Source organism: Cyclopterus lumpus, chromosome 15 (genome assembly GCF_009769545.1).
Source record: "Cyclopterus lumpus isolate fCycLum1 chromosome 15, fCycLum1.pri, whole genome shotgun sequence".
NCBI classification, from domain to species: Eukaryota; Metazoa; Chordata; class Actinopteri; order Perciformes; family Cyclopteridae; genus Cyclopterus; species Cyclopterus lumpus.
This window is the reverse complement of record NC_046980.1, coordinates 17299802-17326763: the sequence shown is the minus strand read 5'-3', so window position 1 is coordinate 17326763 and position 26962 is coordinate 17299802. Positions and strand designations below refer to the sequence as shown.

The 26962-nt window shown below is 46.4% G+C and overlaps 1 protein-coding gene across 3 annotated transcripts; it reads left to right on the top strand.

Annotated features, from left to right (window-relative positions):
• The first annotated feature begins 53 nt into the window (after nucleotides 1–53).
• On the top strand, nucleotides 54–26699 carry LOC117744242. 3 transcript variants are annotated; one of them, XM_034552427.1, is made up of 33 exons: nucleotides 54–658; nucleotides 1130–1219; nucleotides 2440–2583; nucleotides 5192–5338; nucleotides 5844–6035; nucleotides 6834–6917; nucleotides 7154–7272; nucleotides 7372–7486; nucleotides 7573–7650; nucleotides 7761–7876; nucleotides 8875–9037; nucleotides 12572–12708; nucleotides 12814–12913; nucleotides 13299–13448; nucleotides 13701–13850; nucleotides 14317–14573; nucleotides 15643–15778; nucleotides 16059–16253; nucleotides 16694–16846; nucleotides 17748–17965; nucleotides 18282–18465; nucleotides 18555–18710; nucleotides 19016–19417; nucleotides 21401–23311; nucleotides 23890–24024; nucleotides 24151–24225; nucleotides 24307–24393; nucleotides 24474–24565; nucleotides 24675–24760; nucleotides 24843–24900; nucleotides 25001–25218; nucleotides 25602–25766; nucleotides 25850–26699. In XM_034552427.1, the coding sequence occupies exons 1-33, from the start codon at nucleotides 164–166 to the stop codon at nucleotides 26101–26103; spliced, it is 7062 nt and encodes a 2353-aa protein (XP_034408318.1). In that variant the 5' UTR covers nucleotides 54–163; the 3' UTR covers nucleotides 26104–26699. The 3 variants fall into 3 exon arrangements, with proteins under 3 accessions (XP_034408318.1, XP_034408319.1, XP_034408317.1); XM_034552428.1 differs by having other exon boundaries at nucleotides 6831–6917; nucleotides 12817–12913; XM_034552426.1 differs by having other exon boundaries at nucleotides 6831–6917.
• The last annotated feature ends 263 nt before the right edge of the window (nucleotides 26700–26962 follow it).

The window sequence follows — 26962 nt, the reverse complement described above, 5'->3', positions numbered from 1 at the left end:
CAGAGACTGGACAAACAGAGCTGGTTATAGTGTGGAGAGTGTAGGCTACAAAGGGATGTGACAGACTTCTTTTTTCTTCTTCTTCTCCCCCCCTCCCCACCCCATCCCGGTTCCCGTTTGGACTTCACCACATTTGGTTTTCTCACCTGGACACCGACCAACAATGTCTGAAAGCATTGTGAGGAAGGTCCAGCCCTTCACCATTGGGACGAGGCTGTCAGTCCCGGCTGTGCCAAAATGCCAGGAGTTTACGCAGAGTTACCTGCAGAGCCAGAGTCTGGATAACTGCAGCCTGCAACACAACAACCTGAACTCGCTCTTCCTCAGCGGGTCCCAGGTCTGCCCACGCGGCCCCAGCCGTCTCGTGTCGCCCGTCGCGATGCAGGTCGCGCCCGCGAAGCGCGAGCAGGAGGACATGGCAGCCGAGGACGACCTGAACCAGAACGTCGCCTCTCCCTACGCGGTCTCCAGGTCCATCAAGAAGATCACGATCTCCGGTTGCAAAGACAGATCGGAGAGCAAGGTGCCACCGCTTCCCATCACGGGGTTCACGTCTGAAAACAACAATAACAACAACAATGTCACCAGCACGTCGGAGCCACGTCTGCCCAGGATTGTGGGAGTGAGTTGTGAGAATAAGCCCAGTTCTCACTTCAAGGTATGGAGACACACTTGACTAATGCAAATAGGCCGATGTAATAACCGAGGAAATGATACGTTGTCACACAGAGGTGGGATTTTTTTCAATATTGAAGTATAAGACAACATATACGTAGATTACACATATCTTCACAAATATGTGTAACATTAGTTATATCATCTTTGTGATGAATCGTCTCCTTTCACATTAACAATTTAGCGGACACTGTGTTTAGTCATTGAATTATTAAGTATTTCAGAGATATTGGTTTATCGTTTTACAAATGTAGCCTACCCCAAGAGAACGTGACCAATATATATATATATATATATATATATATATATATATATATATATATATATATATATATATATATAAATATATTTGTAAATTAGATCCTAAACATAATTTTTGCCTTCCACTATTTCCCTCGTCCTATCTTCAGCACGACCGGCTGCTCATTCTTTTTTTTTGGCTTGGTGTTTTTAGGTTTTACTCAGAAAAGAAAGCAGTGATGAAGTTCAGCCCACGCAGGGACAAACCAGGCGGGAACTGAACAGAGAGAAATCCGACCAACAGGTAACGTTAGCTAACTGCTCAATTAAAATGATTTGTGTGTTTTCATCTTGGTAAAAGTTTGATTAAAAAAAGACTAAGACTATAATAGCAAGTCTAAAATATATAATTGTTTTCTAATATCGAGTATTTTGGTTTTAAGATTCGTGCCATTTTTCCCCACATTTTATTCAGACTGCATTTGCTTTTGCTGGGAGACAGTGCAGTCTTTATAGTGGGAGTTAGCTGTGGAATTGATCTCTTGGAGGTTTAGGAAGTGAGGTCACACGCTGTGTTCGCCAAATTTAACCAGTTTATTATGTTATACATTTGGAGCAAAGTCACACAGAGGTGGAAAACCAGTTAAGTTGTGCGAGCAACGTGTCTTTAAACGCCACACAAACAGCCTGTTGTGTGTGTCCTCTTGTTTAAATGCAATGTATTAAATAAACCGTCGACAGGAGGAAAAATAGTATGTATATTGTAGGATATTGTTTAAAGTCAATGGGCTGTTGGATTTGGCCTGTTTCTCATTGAAGTCGTCAGTGTTGTAGATGAAGTGCTCTGCTACAGCAGACTGTGCAGAGGCAGGGCTCACTGGAAAACATGAGGTCAGGGAAGATGTTAACAAAAGAAAAAGGCTTGCTGAAGTCGGCTGCTTATAATAACACACTGACACAGCAATGGCCTCATTTCCCCTTTTAGGACAAAAAAAGCTACCGTACTCATCAACATCATGCCCCTCTTATTCTGAAACCACAACAATACCTTTCTTTTCCTCCTTCTCATGTGTTATTCATGAACATAACCTGAAAGAATGGTCATAATTACACAAGAGAAGGTGGTATTGCTTCTTTTTTTTTAACCTGTTCAGGTACGCCATGGTTGACCAAAGTCCTTTTAAAGGTGATATGTTTACAGTAAAATAAATGTCAGACATCCAAGCATCTGTCCATTCCTGCTTCCTTCATGTGCCCAGATGTTTCCTGATTGGAGAGCAGTGGAGTGCCAGTCGTGTTTCATTTCATCTCACATAGTGCTGACAGTTGGCCTTTGTTCAGAGAGACCTTGGGTGTCAGACACGTTTATAGTGTAAAAAAAAAACACACACACAAAAACTCCTTCTTCTCGATTTTATCAGAGGCGAGCGTCATCTGGTGTTCAGGTTTATCATATTAATGTGACAGTCGAAAAGGCCGTCATGTTTTCAACAGGCTGCTGTCTGTTGTCGTGCCCTCACACAGGTCTCGGTGCCTGAATCGCAGCAGAAAGAGCCTCAGAGAAGAGAAAGTCCTCCGCACGCACAGAATGGAGCGGCGGCGGCGGGGACGTCCCAGAGTGACTGCTTCACTCAGCGCAACTCGCTCTTCAACAAGGAAGCGCTGCAGGTAACATGTAGCATGCACACACAACATCCTCATCATCATTATGGACCGTTTATCATGGTATCCTTCCTCTTTCTCTGGGTTCCACTTTTCTTTCTCCACAATACGCATGATGGAGGGTAACATCGCTCTCATCTCCTTTGATGTAAAAAAAACCCCCTAAAATGCTGATCAAACGTAGCTTGATCAAAACAAAATTCAAAACAGAATGGAAGCGGCCGGACACAGGGCCATGTGAGGAAAACAAATATGTACTGGTTCTTATTTCTGTCCCGAGAACTATGTGAGCTGTCTTCGGCTGAGGGAAGAGAGAGGGAGGGGGAGAACGCCACAAGTGAAGCAATTATTTCGGGATGAGATCATTGTTTGGCTCCATCTCTTCACGCCTATGGCCCAGAGGGACTCAGCCAAGCAGCACAACTGGCTGTGTTATCTCATCGCTGCTTCCACCCCCAGTGGACGAGGACATTTGTTTTTCGTTGAGTTCGGCTGAGGGACATTTTGTCCGGCAGTCCGCTTTGTCATCAACCTTCCGAGTGGCGGCCTGTTTACTTCCAGTAATCAGAAAGTCATTTTTGGACGTGTCGACTGAAGGAAACACACGATGTGCATACGTGTTGAAAATAGCCCCGAAACACGTCGTTAATGTTCACAAGCTGAGCATCCCCTTTGCTCCTGAGTGGAGTTTGCGTTTCTGTTGCTTACGCAGGAAACAGCCTTTTGTATTCTAATTGTATTTGAGACTTAAAATAACCGGGGGCTTTGGGTTTGGTACCTGGGGAGCTGCATGTTTTACAGGGATTTGGTTCACTAGTATCGCTGATAATAAAATAAGTGTTATTTCAGTATTACATCGCTGTACAAGAGGAAGTGAGTTTTCCAGGGAGAGACTTTTAAAGGCCCCTGACGCTTCAAGCTTGGAGAGCAAAGCAGGTCACCACATGGAGAAGCGCAGCGCCCGCTGAGGACCATCTGCTCTGCGAAACATCTTGCTTTCCGCCATCTCGTTTTCACGATGGAGAAAGTCGAGAATCTTCCGCTCGCCACACAGTCTCCTCGTGGGCCAGGTTGCAATACTGGCGGGGCTAGAAATGTGGCTTGTTGGTAAACAGTTTAGAAAGTGTAAAGATGTGCACACTTGTTTCCCAGTTAAGATGCTAAAACCGGGTTCCTTTTTGAAGTTGGTAGAAATGCAAAGCAGCCTGAAAAGGGCTGGTTTCTGATTACAGATTATAATCAACAAACATGGGAGTTTATTTAAAAATGTGGTCTGTGTTGACTGCAGCGATGGGTTCCCCGTGTGGCCATAGATTTCTCACGAAAGAATCAGAAGCGGTGATACAATCTGAACTGCATGCATTAGCAGTCCATTCTTTGTGGCCAGACTAAGGCCTTACTGTACATTTTGATAAACAGACAATTGTTGTGGAGAGCGGACAGGAAAAAACAAGGGAATCATAGACTTCCTGTATGAGGTCATTATAATGCCATGGGAACCAGTGTGTGAGGAGATAGGAGCAGGCCTGTTTTGTCAAGCTCTTTTCCTTCTGTTCAACACAGAAAGGCCTCCACTGCAGGGGGGGGCTGGTAAAGTTAATGACCGGCCTCTCTGAGGAGAAGTGACATCACATTTGAATCTGGAGCAAAGAGTTGTTTTGAGGCCTTGTCATGTGTGGTCTTGGGTGTTTTATTGATCCACAAGAGGGCTCGCTGTAGAGTACTAATTTCCTCGGGAAATAACAACTCACTTGTGTGCTTCACTGTTAGTTGACATACCACACAATAGCAAAACTGTGAAAAATACAACAGCGATTGTATGACGCGCTCGAGATCCGTCTGAGAAGCGGAAGAACCGGAGTTGATTTATGAATCCATTCAATTATTGTGACTTCACTTGGTCGTGTCACTCACTTCCACAATGAGTTCTTTGCAGAAAACAAACATGTTGTACTTTCCAACACTTTCTGACTTCGGCCACCTCGCAATTTCTCACTCCAGACAGACGTTGCCAGAAACAGGCAGCTCTGCAAGACGGAGCCTTATGCGACGGAGCCCCGGCCCTCGCCAAGACAAACTTCTGCTCAAAGAGCTGTTCTCCGATGTGTCTGAGGCTCCGTGTTGGTCAGGGAAGAAAATGTGGCATGTTTACCCCCCGCCTGTTGAGAAATATGACTGTGTCGAGGGTCCTGTCACACCGTCCACCGTCCATGTCTCACAACCAGTGGGCTGCAGATGAGCCTCCGTCGTGAGAGGCTCTAGATATGAATTTCATTGAAAATGCTGTAAAAGAAATAATGTTGTCATATTTCCATGAGTATTTTTTATCCAGGATTGTGTACAACAAGTACAACATTTATTTATATATACATATATATATATATATATATATATATATATATATATGTATATGAAGCCATCCCCAGCCATGTTACATACCTATATAACTTATATAATCTCTAAAGCTGATACATTGTCACATTTAGCTTTAAAATAAAAAGGGTAATATCATCAACCAGCTGAATCAGGTCTATAAACCGCCATAACTGGTTGACTATAATGTGCACAGCGTGAAGCACGTCCTAAACATTAGTTTTTCTGTTTGCGATTGAAGGCAGAGGAGTGGATCAAAGGCAAGCTGCAGGACCTGAAGGACAGATACAACATTCAGTGCTGCCCCCTGCAGGACTGGGAAGAAGCCTCGCAGACGCTTCAAAGAGACCTCAAAGACTTCGAGAACACCCTCATTCAACTCACCCAGGTGAGAAAAAGAATCGACAGGGCGACGGACTCCAGCTGAAATATTACCAAGTTGCCAGAGCGAGCACTTCACAACAACTGCCACTCAAAAGGAAATGTATATTTAAAACTTTTTGACAGGGGAATTGAGATCTGAATGCAAACCGCAATCACGGTCTTTGGTGCTAAAAGAGTGTCGTCACGTCACGTGACGCAGAACGTAGTGGCCTCGCAGGCATTTACAGTCGACCAGACATAAAAGCAGACATTTAGTGTTCCAGGCGGCGGCAAGCCAGTTTATACTTCATCGCTCAGGAGCACATGTTTGTAAATGGTACGTTGCTGATAATTAACCTCCCCTCAGAGCCAGGGCATTTTAAAGGGAATATCCAATAAATAAATGGCAGTTTTCCAACATCTGTGAAGCTGGCTGGTACCCAAGCGATGACTCTGGCAAACTTCAGGTGTCAAGTGTTCTTGGACACCGTTCTCTGTCTGAAATGAGCATCGACTTTCTGTTTCAAAAGATGGGTGAGCAGTTGATCTGCAAGCTGAACCCCACCTCTGATCTGGTGAAGAAGCAGCTCAGCCAGCTCAGGGACCAGTGGCAGACCCTGAAACAGACAGCTGCAAACCAGACCAGGGCCCTGGGTGGAGCCAAGAACCTGCAGGAGTTCAACAAAAAGGTGGACAAGCTGGAGGCATGGATTAGAGAGAAGGTGAAGCAAAACGTTCCTGTCCTTTTCTGTTGCTTAGAATTGGATTTAAATGACAGAGGGATGACTATTTTAAGCCATTTTGTCATCATTTTCAGAGCGAGATATTACTTACTAGAAGCATTTTTCAATGATAACTGCATGAAGCTAGCATTTTCTACTGATTCATTCATGTTTACTATTGTGAAACAGGGTGAAATGAATACTTTTTTAAATTTTATTTGTATGCCCCTTCCATTACATTTCAAAGACAAAGTCACCCTTTTTCATACTTCTAATTCTAATTCTAATTTCGATCCCCCTCCTCCTTTCCCCATTTATCTAAACATAAAAGAGATCAAGCTATCCGACTGCAACAACTACTAAAACAGTTAAGACCAGACATGCAGCGCTGCAAAAAAAAAGAAGCTGCATTTGCGATTATAGGAAATTAGCTCAGCATCCTGAAGACGTGTCTTGTTTGTGTAGATTCACCGGTGTAAAACATCTGCCTGTCATTATCAAAAAGCAATCTGCGATTTAGGAGGTATGTTTATCTTTCTGTTCATGTCTGGCACACGGGAACTAAAGATTGATAATGGAGCAGTGGGAATGTAATGGAGGATGTTGCTTATGAAGTCTATAAAGCATCCATCTCCATGTAGTTCCACTCATCCTTGTGCATTAGTATCAAGTCCTCACCTAATGCTGAAGGCTGTTTCTGCTCAGCATCTTGGTAGCAGGGCTGATGTGGTTTAATCCTGGTGCCTCTGAAAATAACTAATGGGGGCTATAAACACTGACTTTTATGTGTGCCAGCAGGAAGAGGAGCAGTCTCTGGTGGACATCCTGGGGGGGAATGTTGACAAAATGCAGCTGACCAGGAGAATTTTAGATCTGAAGCAGGTGAGTGTTGTAATGGAACAAGCTAAAGAGCTATTAATAATGAAAAGACATTACACATGCAAAACAACATTCTTGAAGTAAAAATATACACATTCCCATATGTTAATAGTTTATATTAGAATTCTGCAGAGGTTTCCCAGTCCTTTCTCCATGGCTGACGACTATTTGTCTCCCAGGGTGCAATGGTAAAGACAGCTGAGGTCATAGTTGGATTGTGTTCCCCTGTTTCCCTGCAGGATGAGCAGCTATACAGAAACCTCCACGAGGAGATCAACCACTTGGCCCTAAAACTGGAGAAACAAGGGAAGACAGATGTCAAAAACATCTCCGGCAAGAGGAAACACATCAACAAAATGTACACCTAAACTTTCCCTCAAGTTGAACTGGTTTGCTGAATGGAACATCTACAATCCAGAGAGCGGGGACTGATTTGTGTGTTGTCTTCTCTGTGTAGGTGGCTGAAGGTCCAGTCTCACCTAAAAAAACACCATGAAAATCTTCAGCTGGCACTGGAGGTGTCTTCTTTTTACCAACAGGCAGACAATACCTTGTTTGCTATTAATAACATGGTACAATGCCCCGGCAGCTTAAAGGTTTCTTTTTATCATTCGATCTGAGGTTGATATTGACTGAACACATACCTCATCTCTTTCAGTGGAAAAGCATATCTGCCTCCAAAGAGCTGGACAGCTTTGGAGATCGAGAAATACGCGACATCGCCAGTCAAATCATGGTAGGAATCCTTTTGACGTATTTCTCCCTCAAAGCAGCGCTGCATTATCAGATGCTGACAGTGTTTTGCAGAAGCCTTCTCTACCTAACCTCCAGGCTTGTGTGTGGTAGATGCTAGATGTGAGCGTGTCCCAGGTGTCTAATCTCCACCCTACCCTGGCTGCCGGCGTCACACAGAAACAGAGTGAGGTGAAGGACTGCTGGGCGCTTCTTCAGAAGGTTTTCAGGTGAGACGGCAGGCCGAGCACCCCCGCCGACATCTTTGGTGGCCCCGTGTGTATGGGCGCCGTGTTGCCCAGTAATTGGCCCGCCGCAGCTTTCCACTGAGCTGGAACAGAGTTTTTCTGTTATTACTCTTCTGGTGCCCTACATGAAAAGTCTTTTCCATTTGACGTTTGTATAAAGATTTCTCCCTCTCTCTTGATTAGCCCTCTTGAATTTGGGTTTGAATCAGTGAAAAATTATAAGCAAAGCGAAGGACCGGTCTGTCTGGATGTCTGGAGACCAACCACCGCACAGGGCATCACTCACCGCCCACTGGTTCAGCTTGTAATGTTCAGTTTTCTGCACTGCTTTGGAATTTGGCCACGTGTTTGATTACTGTACTCGGTTGAATAATGTCTTGATGCGGATTCAAGATGGCAACGCAAACTGTTCTCTTTCTCACTATTAAAATTGTGCCGTCACCTGAATAGTCTGCTGAATCCGAGATACAGCGTTTACAAGAATATTTTGTTATTTTTATTGCATTTGTAAACAAATGTATTGCTACTTTAATAGCCTTCACTAAGAGTCCAGAGTTTTACATCATTAGGCTTTTTTTTTAGACCATTAGAACCAATATCTACTTAACGAGTACACATTTAAATGCTGCGGTGAAATGGGACCGTGCTGTGACCGAGCGTGGATGGATAACAATGCAGTTCTTTTAAATACCTGGACAAAGAAGATTGAACACTTTCCATTTTTATGATAATGAATACGGTCAGAAGTAACTCAAGGCCACATTTCTTACAGCCATCTCCAACATCTGCTGCTTCTCCAAACATTTCTCAGGCCGAGAGCCTCTCATGTCAGCGGGCTATCTTTAGCTCCAAATATTACATCATCTGCGTTTCATAGCTATTCAAACCAAATAACACAAACACTGGCAGAAAACTTCAGAGCCATAATTGGAGCTCCGCTGTCAGCGCCGCAGTAACCTCCCGCTCTGCTGCTCCTGCAGGAGTGACAGGACCACGCTCCCTCCCACTGGCTCCGCTTTCACCAGGGAAGCTGCCGACCCCCTGACACCAGCCCAAGAACCCCATTGCAACGTGGGAACGGAGATGCAAAGGATCATGGGAAAGGAGGTGAAGGAGGAGCAGAATCGCCTGAAAGGCTGCGTGGTAAGTTGCTTCGGTATTTCATTCTATTACTGGAGAAACCACAGTGTGGCTCTTGACTGAGAGAGAACAGCGCCATCAGCCCCTTCACGTCCTACGACATCTGTGGCTGCAGAAAGTGACGCACTTTGTCCTTTGGTTTGGAAAATGGCTGATTTACTATTTAAGATTCTTCCGAAATAACAGTGTTTTTGGATGTGCTGTGGAGCAGTGGCTTCCAGTCTCGCCACCCAAAATACTGCTGGTTTCCCACCCTACCAGCTAGTTAGTTGTAATTAATAACATCTGATATACAAAGCCTGTTAGGATGAAAATCAACGTGAGTCTAACACCTAGACACCAGTGTTATATGTAACGTTTCCTACCAGTCTGCTCTATCTTCTGACCATAACCCTATGTTATGAATATTGGCCCTTAGGAGTCACAGGAAGAGCTTTTGGAGGTGTTATTTATCCTGGCACAAGAATTCCACTAATTTCCATGAAAAATATCAAGCCGTGACTGTACAGAGCAAATAAGCCTTACGGCAGAATAGGATCTTGGCTTTCGACTGCTCGAACAAAAGTACACAGTCATTGGATTAATATGATTTTAATAGATGGCCTGTGGGTCAGTCCGGGGTGAGCGGATCACCAGCAGAGCATGTGTATTCCTCAGACACGACATTCCTCATCTTTTATTGAACACGTGGGCTCCCCTATAGTAACCCCACTGCTCATAAACCTAAGAGGAAATACTGTCGGCGTCTTTTAGAAGTCTATCCAGAAACTTAAGTGTGGTATGTTAAAAAACAGTAATTATGTGTATATTTAGGCTTTTAGGTTAGCACATTAAATCTCTTTACAATCCGCAAGTGAAAGCACAGTGGCTATTTGTGTTCAGCCCAGAGGTATCCCATAATGCAATGCTACCCTCCTTTTATTGACCCTGATCTTGTGTGAAGTCCCCGCTGAGCCTCTGGCCTCGTTTTGCCCAGTGAAAAAGTGCCCAGATGCTCGGATGAGAGAAGAATTCACTCTTTCCATTCTCCTTGTGTTTCTGGTTCCGTTTATTTCCCTGCTCGTGTTTTTGAGGCTCTCGCAGCCTCGCCACCTGTGACAGGAAGCCATCAAGCCAGCAGGCAGAAACTGAGCTGGTTGCCTTTATTGCTCTGGGAGCTGGGTGTTACCTGGGTGCGCTGTCAGTCGGAGCCGCTCTTGTTAGTCTTTATGGAAGGACTAATAAGACACTCCAAACAAAACCCTGGAGCCCAAAGGCGAAACTCAGTTTTACTGTAGTTGAACAGTAAAAGTAATTTGTCAGATACTTTACTTTAACTCCAGCCCCCGGGTGTGCTGCATTGATTACAGAACTTAATCTGCAATCTGTCATTTGCAGCTGCACAGATTTGTGGACTGATTGACTCTGAGGCCTTTGCATTATGTGCTGGTAGACGTTCAGCACTCCTGCAGACGTGCTGACATGCACACTTGTCCTTCTGGCAGTCTCTCCTCCTCTGGTGCAATTTGACTCAGTAGATTGAAAGTAACGGTAAAGGTTTTTATTGTCTGCATGTGCACGGGGTACATGCGTTATAATCTATACGTCCGTGTCTGTGTCAGCAGTAGTATGGCCTCTTGTCGCTGGAGGTAAACATGGCTATCGTCTGTTTCTCTGACTAATTATAGCCAGATGCCGGGGCTGCAGACCAGATGGGCTTGGTGCTAAGTGATAGTTCCTGGCTGACATCACTTCATAGCACATTGCAGAAAGACACATGGGGAGGGGGGGGGGCAGTAGAAAACAGATAAGAATCAACAGATAGGGAGAAGTATGCTGTAACACGAGATGATTGGATGAGGTCCAAAAACAGAGTCGCATTGAAAATGACAGGGAATCGTTAAACGGCAAGGTTCTTTTGGCTGACATCATCCTTTTTCATACGGCCGAATGGGATGTTGAGTTGTTTAGAGTGGAAGCCACTGTGAAGGATGAAGGACAGAAGCAAATTTCCAGGGGGGGAGACGTTACTGATGGTTGTCAACCCTGTTAAATGAATCACAGGAGTTTGATAGTGCTGCAGCTTTAGCACAAAAATGTGCTGATAAAGTGCCTCCATGAAAATCAGAGCCGCCTATAAAATGACTGGCACGTTAGTAAATTATGTTAGACCCCTTTAATTTGCTGCATCGCTCGCATCATTTTGGAGGCGACACTTTTCTCCAGCTCTCTGACTCACTTCTTCTATAAGCCCGGTCAGAAAATAGCGTGGTTGAATCAAAACTACTCCATAAAACACCATTATTAATGGCTGTTATGTGCTTTTTGGCCCGCCGTGTAAATTCAGCCTTTTTGATTTATTTCTTTTTACATGAAAGCATTGACAGATGCATATTCACCTTGCTGAGACCTTACTTGTGTCAGCACTGTTTTTACTGCCATATGAAAAATACATGATGTTATACAGAATAATTGACACAGCTCGGCCTGCATTATTCATATAGTTAGACATAGAAATGTCAGCATAGGTGAATGTAGTAGAACCTTACTTATAAAGTTATTTTTAAAACCTTGGTGGGTGCAGTTCTATATGACAGACAGTTAGAAACCACATACCTTAAATGGAACAAAAATACACAATACACTTTTGAATAACTTCTGTTGGATCCTGTTGCAGTACAACCTTTGAGATGTTTGCAGTGGACTGCTGTTGGTAATTAGACCAGTCGTCATCCCACTGTGTTCTCTGTAACAGTCCAGATCCATGCAGCTCTCATTGGAAACCCCGCTGCCGAGTCCTTTGGCCAACCTTTAAAGATCGGGTTGTTATAAAAGAGGCTTAGTGGCTGTTGACGTCAGTCATTTATTTCTGCGCGTAGAAAAGGTCTACAGCGCTTGCATTGACCTCGCTAAAAACTCCACTGCATAGTTCTAAACAGAGTAACAGCAAACAGCCCATGGAAATCTGTATCTAAGGCCGAAAAAAAAACTGCTGCTATTTAATGACAGTTGAGGATTGGGGATTTTAATAAAAGGCTCATATTTCCAACGGCAATGGCTCTTTTTAGTCAGCAGAGTGGTATAGCACATGTTGGCAACCTTGTTAGACCTAATGTGTTCATTCATGAAGCAATTATAAGATATTTAAACTTTCACTGCTGTCTTTAGTGGTTTTATTGCACACTTTGATGCTGTTAAACAGATAAAGCTTGTCTCTTTAGTCTGGCCTGGGTTATTTCACGAGGAAGAGACAACCTTTTGTAAGAGAGTATGCTGTGTGTCATTTGCAGGAGAGGCTTTACTTTACTCTGGGCAGCTGTCCACGTTGTCCAGCCTCCAGCCGCATTGTAACATTCACATTAGCGGAGAGCGAGAGCGACGGCTCGTTATCTTGTGACTGCTCCCAGTGTAAAATCCTTCTTTGGAGACGTTTGTGCATCCAGTCGACATTTTATTCGATGGGCGACCGACAAAAGCGAGACACAAAACGTCACTTGATACAGTTTTGTTGGTCTTTTTAGTTTTTTCCGACAGAGACTTTGACTCTTTTGTCCACAGAGTACGGTTGAATGTGGGATCGGTAGGAGAACACAGAGCCAGCAGCAGCCGTCAGCGAATCACACCCCCTCACCCACGGGAGACGGCCCTGCCTGTGTAAATGATGTCATCGTCAGACATCAATTGAAGGGGGAAAGGTGACATTTCGGCCTGGCTTCTACTTCCCTCTCTCTGGCTGCGACTTACATAATGAGAGGTCTTTATGTCATAATTGGAGTCACATGTCTGTGTTTTCTTTGCAGCAGCAGGAAGCCCAGAGCAGACCCCGAGCTTGCCGCCGCCCCGCGAGGCCACCCACAGCTTCACACACAGCTCCAGAAGTTCACCGTGTCTGCCGACAAGGTGACACGACCCTTTTACACCAGCAGTCACCTCTCAACGCTGTCTCCATGCTCTGTCGAAAGAAAAATGGTTCCTCTTGAGTAAAATCCTGTGACCCCACCCCACTCACCCTCAGTATTTATTGCTATGAATTGTCAGCGCTGCAGTTGCACTCATCATCTATAACACCCTGCTCTTGTAACCAGCCACAGCCATTTTTAAATGAGAAAAAGCTGTCGTGCATTCAGCCGTGACTTTTCACGGACTGGTGGGCCACCGTGCGAGGAGCATTACTTTGGATCCTGGTCACTGTGCTTCCTGCGGCATCTAAATGTCTCCTGTTCTCTGGTTTATCCTATTCCTCTTTTTAATATGTTTGTCTCGTTTGCTCCCCTTTCCCTCTCAGACGTTGTCCTGGCTGAAAGACAATGTGTCCATAGCCACACAGGTGTGTACAATAGCCAGCTTTGAGGGTCTGGAGGCAGCCAGGAGGTGTCAACACACTCTGGAGCAAGAAATTCTCACCAACAGGGCCAGGATAGAGGTGGTCAAACGGGTAGGCCAAGGCACACTGTCATATTCACAGTTTGTCTTCGAACATAAGCGCTGGATGAATGCCTTGAATGAAAATATCCCCCACATTTCGCCAACTGGGCACCTCGACAGGCCTGGTTTGTGTATTAATCAAATAACCAGCTGACATTTCATTTTTAGTTGCCCTCAGCTTCAGTTTAGGTTTCTATTTCGCAATGCGAATCCCAGCACTTAGTCATCACATGTTCTCATCAGTCTAACACTCCATCCTCAGGAGGGCCACGGGCTGGTCCGCGCTCAGCACGCCGGCAGCTCCAAGATAGAGGAGTTCCTCAGACAGCTGGAAGTCCTGTGGGAGGAGCTGCGGAGGAGGCACCAGAGGAACGCAGTGTTTCTGCAGGCTTCAGAGGAGCTGGGTTTTAGGGTAAGGTTCATAAAATATCTCACAACAGGCACTCCTCTTGAGTCATACCCAGGCTTTGACTTACCTATGAAGTTATAGGGGAAATGTATGGTTATGACAGATGAATCTGGATCAGTTATCCCATTGGGAGAAGCTTTCTGCTGGCCCTGCGCCTGGCCCACTCGTGGTTAGGAGCTCCTTTACTTTCATCTTCACCATCTTAATTGGAAGAGTCTGAAAGGTATATTCCCCAGAATTTATGATGGGTAATCCAAGGGATATAAATTGCTCTGCCATATAATTCGATTATGGGATGGAAAGAGGCTGCAAATCCCCCAAGATTGATGACTTTGTCGGAAAGCGTGAGTCTTTTATTACAAAAGATGTAGTTCAGAGTATGGCCTACTTCCATGAGGAAAATCGATCCTTGTACAGTACATCACCTCTGGTTGTCATTCATGAGCCTCGCTGCTTCTGTACCGTGCAGGTTGTAAAAGTGCTCCAGGCCCTGGGCAGTCTGGAGGCCTGGCTGGAGTCCGTGGAGCTCTCCATGAAGGAATCGGCTCTCGCCGGCGACCCTGAGACAATGAGCATGGCCGAGAGAGAGAGCTGTCTGCTGGAGAAAGAGGTGGCGGCCCGCAGCCCCGAGCTCCGCGCGCTGAGGCGCGAGGTGGAGCGCCTCCACAGCCACAGTCACCCACACACACGAGGCCTGCCAGCGCACATGGAGGAGGTGGAAAGAAAGTGAGTTTTGTCAGAGGAGGAGGATGGTGGAGGGGTTAGGGGTAGCTCCCTGGTGTCTGTCATCGCGGCCGACTCGTGTTATATATCCAAACAATCACACTGTGGTGGTTTCGCTCGACACTGTGGTCAGGAAATAAAGAGAGAATGTTGTCAGTGTTTCCAAGAGGTTTCAGGTTTGGGCTTGCCATGTCTGCAATCCAACATGGAAGAGTTTATTCATAAAATCCCCAGTTCTTAGTTAAGATAAACAACCAAAAACCACCAAAAATATATTTACAGTACATATATCCATAGAACTTTTATGCTGCCTTTTTTTGTCCAAGTTGGCTAAAAACTAAATACTCTCCATGCGCTCATTCGTTGCCAGGCTTGAGTTTATTCATTTGTTATTCCTGCGGCACGTAGCGAGGTCGACCCCACAGACCTGACATGCACTTCAGCCACAGCTTGTCAGTGTGTCCCCGAGTCACCGGCTCCATGTTTGCAAGATGATGCCTCTCACTCACGAGTTGGCCCTCGAAAGACAGATGGTTGCCATGGACTCTCAGTAAAAGCCCATGATGTCGGCTGGTTTACTGGACGTACCGACCTGTGTCCATAAACACAAGTTCAGACTGTAAAGAACACCAAGCTGACCAAAGAAAATAAAGAAAGGGAAAGGGCCCAGGTTAAGTGTTTCAAGGGTGGGGGTGTTAGATGGTTGAAGGGATGGACACCGGTGGTGCAGTCTGAGGAACCACTGATGCAGGTGGAGGCTCTCCCTTGGAATTATGTCATTATTTAACACTACACACAAGCATATTTAAGGCTCATTTGTCCTAGAAACAATACCCTTTGAAGTTGCTCCTTTTACCATCTTAAACATAAACTCTGCACAGACAGGGTACCTTCATGCCCTGAAGTACAGGAAATGTTGACGTGACACATGACATACGACTAACTAAACATCTCTGTAATGTGGTTCTGCTGAAGGATGCAGGTTTGCGGTGCACATATGCGGATCACAGTTGAGGTGTAGCTCGTCATTAACACATCCCTGCTGGTGTGTGTGTGTGTGTTTGTCTCCCAGGTACTATCGTGTCCAAAGTGCCCTGACCCAGCAGAACTCAGAGCTGCAGGACACACGAATGCTGACAGAGTTCCTGGAGCGCGTGGAGCTGGAGGAGAGCCAGGAGCTCAGCGGCAGTCAGTACAGCCTGGGCCAGGTGAGACACCAACAGTACCATTTAAAGGGTCATTTCACCTCAATTAAGACAGAATCTCTTCACCTAATGGTTTTGTCTTGAGATGTTTTGTATGTGAGTTACCACCAACCCAATACTATCATGGTGAATAGAATTTTCATAAATACCACCTCACAGATACCTACCACGTGAGAAAATATGCCACATTGTTTGATATTGGACCCGACTGAAAGCAACGCTCTCTCTCTCGCTCTCTCTCTCTCTCTCTCTCTCTCTCTCTCTCTCGTTGTGTCACTAACAGCCTCTTCACAGTGAGATTTCATCAGCTCCTACATTGCTGGGCCTCCGAAGCAGTAGCAGTGGGGAGCCCCTGATAGAAAGCATGGGGGACCCCGTGGAGGAACTACGAGAGGCCGTAGAGATGCTGAATGACACCGTTAGGGAAAGAGGTCGGTCGCAGGGCCACGACCAGGCCATCCATGAGCTGCTGAGCAAGGTACGGAGACGGGAGTCAGGTTGTGTCAAACTATTGAGATCCGATGGTTGCAGCAATGTTTGTGAAGTTATTATGATCTTAGAGGGTGCTAAAGTCCCTCCACGTATGTCACAAACAGCTGCACAAACCAATAGAGCCACATCTGGTTTCCTTTTGTCTGTGGCTATGTTCTTTAATAGGCCCCAAACAAGCCACCACTCCCCCTCGCATGAGTGTTTTCGCGTTAATTCTATTTATTCTTGGTAAGAAAGCAGGATAATTGTCAAAATAGCACACACACACACACACACACGCACACACACACATACATCTGGAAGGGACTCCATGGCACCATTTAAAAACGCTAACTTGGGTCTCGTTGGAAAACAAATAATACACAGTGCAGCATAACGTTTTAATGACATCCTACGAATACTCATAATGACTTTGCGCCTCGTCAGCACGCCAGCCTGGCGGTGCACGTGGAGGAGTGCCTATGCCGCAGCAAAGAGCTGGGCCTGGACATCCTGGAGAAGGAGACAGACATGGCCGTCCAGTGTGAGCCAGACCGCTGCGGCCTCGAGGCTCTGCAGGAGAAGCAGGACCACCTGGAGGTGAGAGGAGGCCGGTGTAAACATTCAAAATGATGCACTTGTGCTCATGCGATCCAGCATTCCATTCCATTGACTTTGGATTATTGATCTTTGCTTGGTGTAATGAAAAAGAGGAAGGCCCCTCCCCCCTCCCCCCTCCCACCCCCGCTACTCTTCTCTTTTGCACACTTGCCTTTAAAACATTGTTCCGCAGTCTGTTTCCTGTTGTGCCAGATTTTCTCACATCTTAAAAAAAACAGAAAAAGCCAGCCCACCCTGCTTTGTGCTGTGTTTGATTTAATACGTACAGTCACACACACACACACACACACACAGAGCGTGCAAAAAAGTTTATTATTCAAACGGGATATTTATTTACGCCTGTGTGAATCATTGTTCTGCTCGCTCGCAAAGTGTGCGTGTGTTTCTGGTGGGTGGTGTTCCGGTGGTGCATCCGGGGGTCACAGGGTTGGAGATGTTGGTAAAGTGTCCTGTGTGAGTCATTTTTTTGGGCAGTTTTATGTTTATCACACGCACACACAGCTGTCTGGACTCGATACCATTGAAGAGCAGAGATGACCTAATCCCCCACACTGAAATAACTGTGCCGTCAGCAGACAGGCATCCACAACTCTGCGTTCTCGAGGCCTGCTGTAGCTGAGAAACGTTGTGAAGCATTACTCCCAGAGAACCCTCAGCGCTATTAATTACCGCCTCATCGAGAGGAGAAAAAAGTGGTCAAGATCGCTAGCTCGCTGCAGCGCGGCAGCCCATATGCAGACCACATGGGCCTGCAGCCGAATGATATGCATAAAGCTATGGGGGTGAGGTCATAGTCAAACAGAGATACAATTGGTACAGGCTGTTTGAGTGATACAGAGGATGATGGAAGATGATAGATCTTTGTTGTGATTCTCCACAGATTGACTATGAAGTCATCAGGGAGGAGGTGAAGGAGATGGAGAGCCAGACGTCTCGCGTGGAGGAACTGTGCCCAGAGAGAGTGCACATGCTCGGGGCAAAGATCCAGGCTATGCTGGAGGGCTGGACGGAGCTGGGGAAGAGTACGACGGAGAACAAGTCGCGTCTGCAAGAGTTTGTGCAGCTCCAGGACTTCTTCAGGAGCTACCTCGCCATGATGTAAGCAGGGCGCGGGGATGCCGTGACCCCTTTCTGCCCGACGTTCTTTCACAATCATCTTTGCGAGGACATCTGCTCATTAGAATATCTTTCCAATGGGAAGAACAGGATGTTCTCGTCGATGTCCCTGCTGAAATGTATAATTTAAGACGTGCCGAGGAGGTCAGCTCACGTTTCCCGGGCCGGGTGTGACAAGGCGATGAATGTCTGTTCTATCGGGGAGTCTGGTCATGCTCATGTTTTTCCTTGAATGTATGGCTTTTCTCACAGCCCTGTTCCCTGTCTCCTCCGCCACCTCCCCCTCTCCTCTGAACAGCTCATGGACAGAAGACACCAGGTCGTGCATTTTCTCAGACACCGTCTTGCATCCTGGGAAGGAGGGCCAGAGGCCGCTCGCTGTGGAGCTGGACATGCAGATTGAGCAAAAATTTGAGGAGTTTGATGAGCTGGCAGACACAGGGAGGAATCTATTAGACAAAGAACACCATCTCACACAGATGGTGAGCGTGACTTATGACTCACTGCCGTCTTTTGATATATTGATCTTCTTTATTATCGTTTTTTACAAACCCTGGGTAATGTGTTGCAGGTAAGAGAGCGCATGGAGGAACTGAGGAGTATGCTTGGGTGGATCTCGGTGCACTGGAGGGCTCAGAAACAACAGCGGCTTCACAAGAAGAGCAGACAGGAGCCTTCACAAGATAACATCTATTCTGAGGCCACCACGTGCACTCCATTGACAGAGGTAAATAAGCATAGAGGCATTTATTGTCGGGCCAGGCGTAGGTGTAAAATAATAACGCCCTTGGAAATCGAACGTCATTTTTCACCCGTTATATAAACACAACTTATTTCATAGCCTGAAGATTACGGCATCCACAAAAATAAATAAATACAAATAGTCACAAAACCGTAACAATCCAAAACTGAATAATTAACTCGGCAATAACATGCGTTTCGTGCCATTGAAAATATGAGTACTACATATTCAGTACTCATTTACCAATGTGAATACTTCCTCAATGTATCTTTCCATGGCTTCCTCCATAGAGTTTGGCTCCTGTGCTAGAAGCCCACCCGGCGGCCCACCCGGCGGCCCACCAGTCCCATCCGTCCCCATTCGTCACCGCCAATGAAGACGAACTAAAGGCGGCGGCGGACGGCAAACCCTCGCCGCTGCTGTCCAGACAAGCTGAGCAGCAGGAGGAGAAGCAGTCAGAGGACGGGTATGAGGTTATGAACAGCATCGGACCACAGGATGGCAAGGCCACCTCCTCAAAGTCTCCCAAATCCTCCATCATGGTCCTCAAAGAGCCAAGCAGCCCTGCTTTAGGGGGCACGGTCAACCTCATCCTAAGTTTTGGGGGCCAGGGGGACAGCCGGGTTCAGGTGCTTGACCCGCCTGCTAGGCCGGACGAGGCAGTGGACGAGATCTCTGAGCCCGTCCACAGGGTGAGAAACACGCTCATTACTTCACACCCAAAGTCACCAAACACCTCTGTCGTTGACTGCATACATTTCTCTGAAGGAAATGATACTTGTCGCTGTTTCCAAAGGCCGGTGCAACACCAATGCTCTGTCATGACACTGCATGGGATCTCCCTCCTTGACTATCTGCTGCTGGTCGTTCCTCCCTCTCCTTTGGCCTCCATGTGTTACTTTTACCTCATTTTCTCCCTCAGCCCACTGAGCCTCAATCTTCTGCCTGTAAAAGCTTTTGGAGGCGCTGCCAGGGGCTTTTGGAAAATACTTTTGGTAGTTTAAAGAGAAAGAGAAAGATTTATCGGCAGAGTGCAAACGAGGTAAATTGCGTGTTGTGAATTGGCGCTGCATGCTGCGCCTCAAAGTGTGCTGGGACTGCATGTCGCGTGCAGTTGTTTTCTGGGGGCAGCATGTTCTACTAACTCTTGTCACGAGGCTTCACCGCTGCTGTTGCTCATCTGTAAGCCAGGCGTGTGTTGAGGGAAGCGAGTCATGCCACACTGCTATCATTCACTCACGTCCAGCTCTGAAAGTCGGCTCGGCTGGAAGGTTTACAGCAAATGGGAGAAAAGTGAGAAAAGATAACAAACCATTACACTGTCAAATCTCATAATTTCCGACTTAACTGCGGCCATAAATGCAAATTAATTAATTAATTTAATGAAGCACATTCCAATGGAGAAAAGAGATTTTACAATCCATTTGTGAAAATACCGACGTAATGACAGAAGTGTTGTAATACCATAATAAGATCTCCAATTAATAAACACAAATCTGTTCTGTTTTTAGAAAGAAATGTATTTCCTTTATGTAGTTTTCTACCAGTTACTATAATGCATACAATGAATGTATACCAAATACATAGTTTTATACCAACCCAAAAAGTTATGTAAGTTCTTGTTAAAGTGTATTGATTACTTTTCTGTAAATGAAAGTGGCATAGTAAGTGGATTTAAATGATTTATAAGTAAGCTTGAGGCGCAGAAAACAAATGTGTATCTTTTAGATTGCAAATGTGAATCCATCTAATTTGTCGGCAGTCATTTTCAGTGTTGTGTAAACTCGGACAAATGGTTAGAAAACTCCCAACTGACAAACAGACAATTGATCAGAACGTTCCTGTGCCGTTAAAACATTTATTTGGAGCTCAGCTCGAGAGCAGTGATGGCAGATACCGAATGAGGCCGATGAGTAAGAAACGCACAACACAGTCTCCTCTCCGCTGTGAATGTTGACAGAAGCGCTCTCGTCCCCTTCTGTCATTTCACCGCCAGCTTGACGTCTTGTTTGTCTTTCCGCGGCTGCGCCTCGGTCGTGGAGAGTGAGTGACCTCACCTTCGCTTCCTATGAAAGTTGTGCTCCAAAAATGGCCCCCGGATTGATTCCCGAACGCCAACACAGGCGCGCACCCTTTAGACAAAAGAACTGGTGCTGAACTTTTCAAGAAAGGCCCCCAGACTGCACACAGTGATTTATAGTCTGGGGCTTCCACCGAAACAAGAGATTAGTCACAGAGTTGAAAGGTCAAGCCATTACAGCTGCATATGACGGCATGCGCAGCCACATATGACTTTGATTAAGTCCTGCAAGTGTGTGCAATCATTTCCGTGTTCTTTATGTCCTTCCATCTAATTTTCATGCCTTTCGTGTTTTTTTTTCTCTCCTTTATATACATTTGCATTGCTGTGTGAGGCTTGTACATTCCTGAATCCATTGTCTTCTTGGATGTGTGACGTGGAGGAAAGGGGGCTGATGTCTGTCCCCGAAAAGTAGCCATTGGTCTCAGTCAGGTTCACCCTTCATCATCATCATCATCCATCTGTAACACATAAAACAGCTCTTGTTCTGGCGGAGGGCTGCAGGCCTCCAGCCTGCGGCACGCATGAGTCTCTGAGGTTAACTCTTTGTCTCAACAATACAAGAGCTCACCTAATGCCCTTTTTTTTTTTCTAGGTAAGTACCTACTTGCATGTCAAGGATAGCAACTTGGCTGTGGTCCCCGTGTATGAGAGTATCACCTTGCCCCGCCAAAAGAGCCGCTCTGCAGCCTCAGCCTCCCCTACTTTCTCGCTGGCCTCCTCTTCGCCGTCTCCCTCGGTGCCTCAGATGGCCAATGTGTCCTTCCGCCCTTCGGCAGGGAGCGGCGGCAGCTCCATCTTCAGCAGCCTCAAGAGGATGGGCAAGAAGAGGAAGAGGAAGAGGGATGCTCGCAGACACACCATTCAGAAAATCATGGGAGTGGAGGAGCAAACGAAAGGGACGCCTCATTATGACTGCGAGATGATCACGTACGACACGCACACATGGCCCCTGAAGGAAGGCAGAAGGAAAAAGAACTCACAGAAGAGCGGGGATGGGGTAGAGGCTATGGCCTACGTAAAGAATCCCCTGCTGAGGGACATCGACACGGAATGTGCTGGCGAATACAGCATTATTCCATATGCGGTCTCGGAGGAAACAGACACAAATCATGGGAGAAGCCACTGCAGATTCCTCTCTTTGGGCTCCGTGCTGAGCTTCGACCTCCCGAAGGACATGACCCTCATCCCCAGCATCCAGGACATCATTACCATCGCCCCGCCAGAGTCCAAAAAAGGAGCGGGGACTGACCCGGACCCCCACTCCCAGAGACACACAGCCCTGAGCTCCTTCAAACAGACTCGGCCCACTCCCGCCGTCACACGCAGCTCACCAGAGCTCGGTTTGACTGAAACACGGACTGCAACAGCTGGAGTGAAAGATCTGCCTGATGTGGAAAAGATTTACCAGCCACAGCCTCCTCTCTCCCCAGAAGGAGATGAGGATCAGACTACACCGAGTCACGGCCTGTCTAAAACCTTCAGCCTGCACGAGTACGCAGAACAGGAGTGGGACAGAATGTCGTCAGAGGTTAAAACCAGTATGGCTGAAAAAGATGGGACCAGCCAGCATTCCCATTTGCCTATTTATGTGAACCAAGCCCAAAATGCAGCTGCGCCTAAACACGAATGCCCCAGTGTCCACACGCTCATCCGAGACCTAAATGGACACCAGTATCATAGACATGCAAGACCCCAGATTGTGCGTGGAGAGAGTCCTAGACTTCAGTGTCTGAGCCAAGCTTCTCATATGGTCGTGAATCTGAGGTCAGCGGTGAGTGTTCGCCAGGACTCGGTCGACTCTGGAATCTCCACCTCCAGCAGCATCAAGCTTTGCACTGAGGCCCCGGGTCCAGATAACCCGCAGCCCAAGGGCGTGGTGGGGAGGCTCATTTCCTTCGAGGTTGGCGGTCTAGAATGCGCTAAAACGAAGGGGAACACTTTAACATCATCGGCTCCATCCACAGAGCTAGAAACAGAGCCTGTGCACCTCGACCGCCAGCAGTTTGAGGAGGAAGAGGAAGAACTGGAGGACATCTGGAACCGGACTACTAACTACAGACAGAGCATCTGCTCAGACATCATGTACCAGCCCAACCACGGACCCTCAGACCAGTCTAGGGAGCTCCTCTCCCGCTCACCCTTGCCCAAGACCCCGGCTGTGCTCTACAGGAACCTGGTCACAGCCTCAGCACCAAACCTCCTCGTGGCAGAGTTTAAACTGCCCCCCTACCTTCAGAGCTTGCTGGGTTACGACAAGGAGCAGAGCTCCAAAGGTCACCTCCCTCCTTTGGCCACAGGAGACAGGAGGTCCTGGGCGGCCTTTCCAAACAGGGAACCAGCCGGCAAGACCTTGGTGGCTGTGAACGAGACGGCATCTGATCCAGTGAAGCTGCCAGATGTGGGCGACAATCAGAGATATATCTATCAATACAGAGAGGAGGAGGAGGAGGAGGAGGAGGCAAAGGTGGGGGAGGAGGTGGATGAGCATGCAGGTTCTTTGAAGGTGAGGTCAGCGTTTGAGATACTGTGATGTTGAAACCTTTGAGACTTGGATCAGTTCACACAAATTGCAAAATTCAAACATATTCCAACTGGTACGAAGACACAGGGTCAAGTTTGGTTTTATTTGTTCAGGTTTTGAGATCTTGACCAGTCAGATGGAAGGGATCAGGAAAGAGTTGACAGGTCCTATAAAGTAAACTGTGTTACAAGACTTTACAAAGTCATGTTTCATTGCTGTACCACACTGAGTATTCATTCTTCTCTCCTTCATAATATCTAAAACCTGAGCAAACAACACTGAAACCATCAGCATGTCGACACAAAGTTAGTGTTTTTAAGTAACTTGGGTGAACTGAAACTTTAAACCCACGCTGCCTCACTTATTAGAATCCTAATTAACGCAATAGTAATAAATATATATATATTTTTTTTTTTATAGAATATCAAGTGTGTCTGTTATTATACATTGCCCTGAATCTGCAGGACAGTAGCTTTTACCCCTGTTCTGGCGTTGGTATTGAAGGCAACACAACTGCATGAGCAACTCCTATTGTATCATAATCTTCTCTTTCTCAACAGGACCAATCAATGAGTCTCCTGTCAGTTCAGATGGGGTTGGATGGCGTCTGTCGGCAAAGAAAAGCCCCACAAAGCCTCAACAACATTGAGATGCAGGAAGAATCTGTGGCCACAGGAGGGCGCTGTATCACCCTGGTAAGAGTCACTGCCATGTGTTAAGCTCTTTTTTTTCTTTCTTTTTTTTAAATGTGACTCTTCTGATGAACCAGAGAGGAGTTTTCCTTTTTGTCTTAACGTTGGTCATCACTTAAACCCTCTCAGAGTGGAAAGCCAGAGCTGCAGACTATGGAGGGAACGCTGGAGAGGAAGCACAAGCTGCAGCTGGGAGGAAAGAAAGTAAGAAAGGCTCCACTCTTCTGCGTCAGCAAATGTGAAGCCCTGCAGTCAGCAGCACACACTCTTATCTTATTTTCACAGGCTGCCTCCAGAGGCTGGAACTCCTACCATACCGTCCTATACAGACACACCTTGTGCTTCTACCAGGACAGAAAGGATACACTGAGGGTAAGCAGAAAAAAAGAGATGATGAATAATTGTATTGGAGAGTATGAAGTGAACGGTGATCAATCTGTGTCGTGCTGCAGAGCTCTGCATGCGGCCTGCCGCTGAACCTCATGGGAGCTGACTGTTCACCTGCACCGGAGTACACCAAAAAGAACAACTGCTTTCGACTACGGTGAGACTGTAATAACCGCTAAATCCCAGTGATGGTGTTGTATAGACGGTACATACGGCTGTGTGTCTGAGCACTACAGGATGTAACGGTCCTCTTCTCTGGCCCTCAGGCTCCGCGATGGCTCCGAGTATCTGTTCAACACCTCCTCGCGCTTCTTGATGAAGAAGTGGATGATGAAAATACAAGCAAGCACAGGTAAACACTCTATTTCGGAGCTATTGTTTGCCAACGCTGAACTGATGTGAAAATGATACATTTGTTTCTACGTCTTAAAAAGGTCTGAGTGAGTCCGTGTCTTCATGCGTCCCCGCTGATCAAGACCTCCCCATCTCCCTGTAAGACGTGACGCTTCTCTCGATTAGAAGGATGCTGCCAATCTTCACAGCGATGTTTCGTGAATTAAAACAAAAAACCTTTCCCCCTCCCACCTGCCAGAAAGCCCTTCCTTTGCTCCGGCTGTCACGGCCTCGCCAAATGCCACTGCTCCACCCACCACGATGTCACCTCCACGTTCCCCAGGCGCAAAGTGCCGGGCGCCACCCAAACCAAGGAGGTCTCCGTCCTCACCAGAGAGTTCAGTCACGCGCCGCAGAGCCGTTTAAGGAGTGTGGATGAGCGGTCGACCGTCTCGTCCTCAGATGCAGGGTGCCGCGGTAAGGCCCTCTGCGGTGTTGCATCTGCTCCACATTCACATCCTCCATCGTTGGCTACTGAATAGCCCCCACCGAGCCACTTGTGGTTACAGGATTTTAATTAGTTTTCCCTCCACTGATATCATCAAACAAGGTGGTTTTGTCTCCTCTCCTCTGGAAAAGGGAGTTCGGGATGTCATTTAGCTTCGGGAAGAAAATGGTGTACGGCTGTTGCATGCATAGTGGGTTCCACTAGGGAGAGCTATGGTATCATCGTATCACTTATTAAACAACTGGAGTATCACAGGAGCTCACATCTGATACTTCAGTAAATGTTTCCCTTTTGGTCCCCAGTCTCTTCCGTTCTTGACTTCTGCTTTTGATCATCTTTTGTCTCTTGCTAGATGAGGATGATAATGATGATGAAGACAGCTTAAAGCAGACAGTGACTCACAGGTTGTCACAGTCTGGGGCTTCCAGAGACACCTCCTCCTCCTCCCCTCACTCCCCTGTCTCCAGCGGTGACGACTGGCTCAGCAGCAAGCGTCGCTCCCACTCCTTCACGTCAGGTGAGTATTCCGTTATCAAACTACTCGATGATACATAACGTGTCGGAGGAATCATAAACAGATGTTTTACCGTTTCCTCTCAGCGACGTTTCAGAGGATCAAACCCACACTGCACACACCTGGAGGCCGAGGCCCGGAACGAGGCTCCAACTACTGTGTGACTCTTGTGGTTGGAGACAAGTCGTCCACCAGCAGAAGCTCTGGGCCGCCGCTGCTGGCGGCTGCTGGGTGGCAGCAGGACAGCTGTCAGGATCCGGCTCTGAGGAGCTACACCAGCCTGCCGAGGCCACGCAACAAGTCCGTCTTCAAGAAGTTCTTTGGTAAAAGGGACATCTGAGTTTTAAAAATATATATATATTTTACTAATAAAGTTTTTTTACAAATAGTTTCTAATGTGCAGTGCACATATTTGTTGAAAAGCAAAAAAACACAAAAACACGCTACTACTGACTGTATTTATGATCCGAAGAGCAACCACATTTTTTAAATTTTGTATGTGTTTTATATAAATCACTTCCGGGTCCTTCTGAGTGTTCGTATTGTTCTATTTCATTGTTCTTGTGAAAGGAGCACTACTGTGTGTGTGTGTGTGTGTGTGTGTGTGTGTGTGTGTGTGTGTGTGTGAGTGTGCACCGCGTGGTTGTAGATGTGATTCTTGGAAAAACAGGTTTCCTTTTCATTTTGGAATTATCGAGGTATTGAGTAAGCGGTCTCTATATGATATCGACCTGCTCAGTAGAGAATCAGTTTAGGAACTGACTCAGTTATGACTAAGCGTTACCAAATATCATCACATGTCACATGTACAGCGTGTGGTGCACCAAAGCGTGTTCTTCCACATATTAAAATCAGCAGTTTGATACTGCTCGAGCTTGTTTGATATTAACACTTTTTTAAATACAAAATGTAGTAAAGACTATTCATAATAAAATATTAAAACAGTGATTTGCTTCAGCTGTGATTATTCAAGGATATTTATTTTCAATAGAGTCGTGGAGTCTGTTATTCGAGCTTTGTTCTCATCTCTGGAGGCTTTGAAGAAAGGAGATCAGATGAAGAGAGAGATTAAAGGCCAGGCGAAGAATATCTTCACATCATTCCCCTCCTCTTTGCATATTAAAAAGACATGATTCAAACAAATCCATAATCAACAGCATTTGTGCTGATGAACCAAACATCATCTGCCAACATTATGG

Excerpts from the sequence above, each read along its gene's own strand:
- LOC117744242 (XM_034552426.1), top strand. The coding sequence starts at position 164 with ATGTCTGAAAGCATTGTGAGGAAGGTCCAGCCCTTCACCATTGGGACG. Across the intron at positions 16,847-17,747 it reads AGAAGCAGGACCACCTGGAG|ATTGACTATGAAGTCATCAG; the intron begins GTGAGAGGAGGC and ends GATTCTCCACAG. Across the intron at positions 24,566-24,674 it reads AACAACTGCTTTCGACTACG|GCTCCGCGATGGCTCCGAGT; the intron begins GTGAGACTGTAA and ends TCTGGCCCTCAG.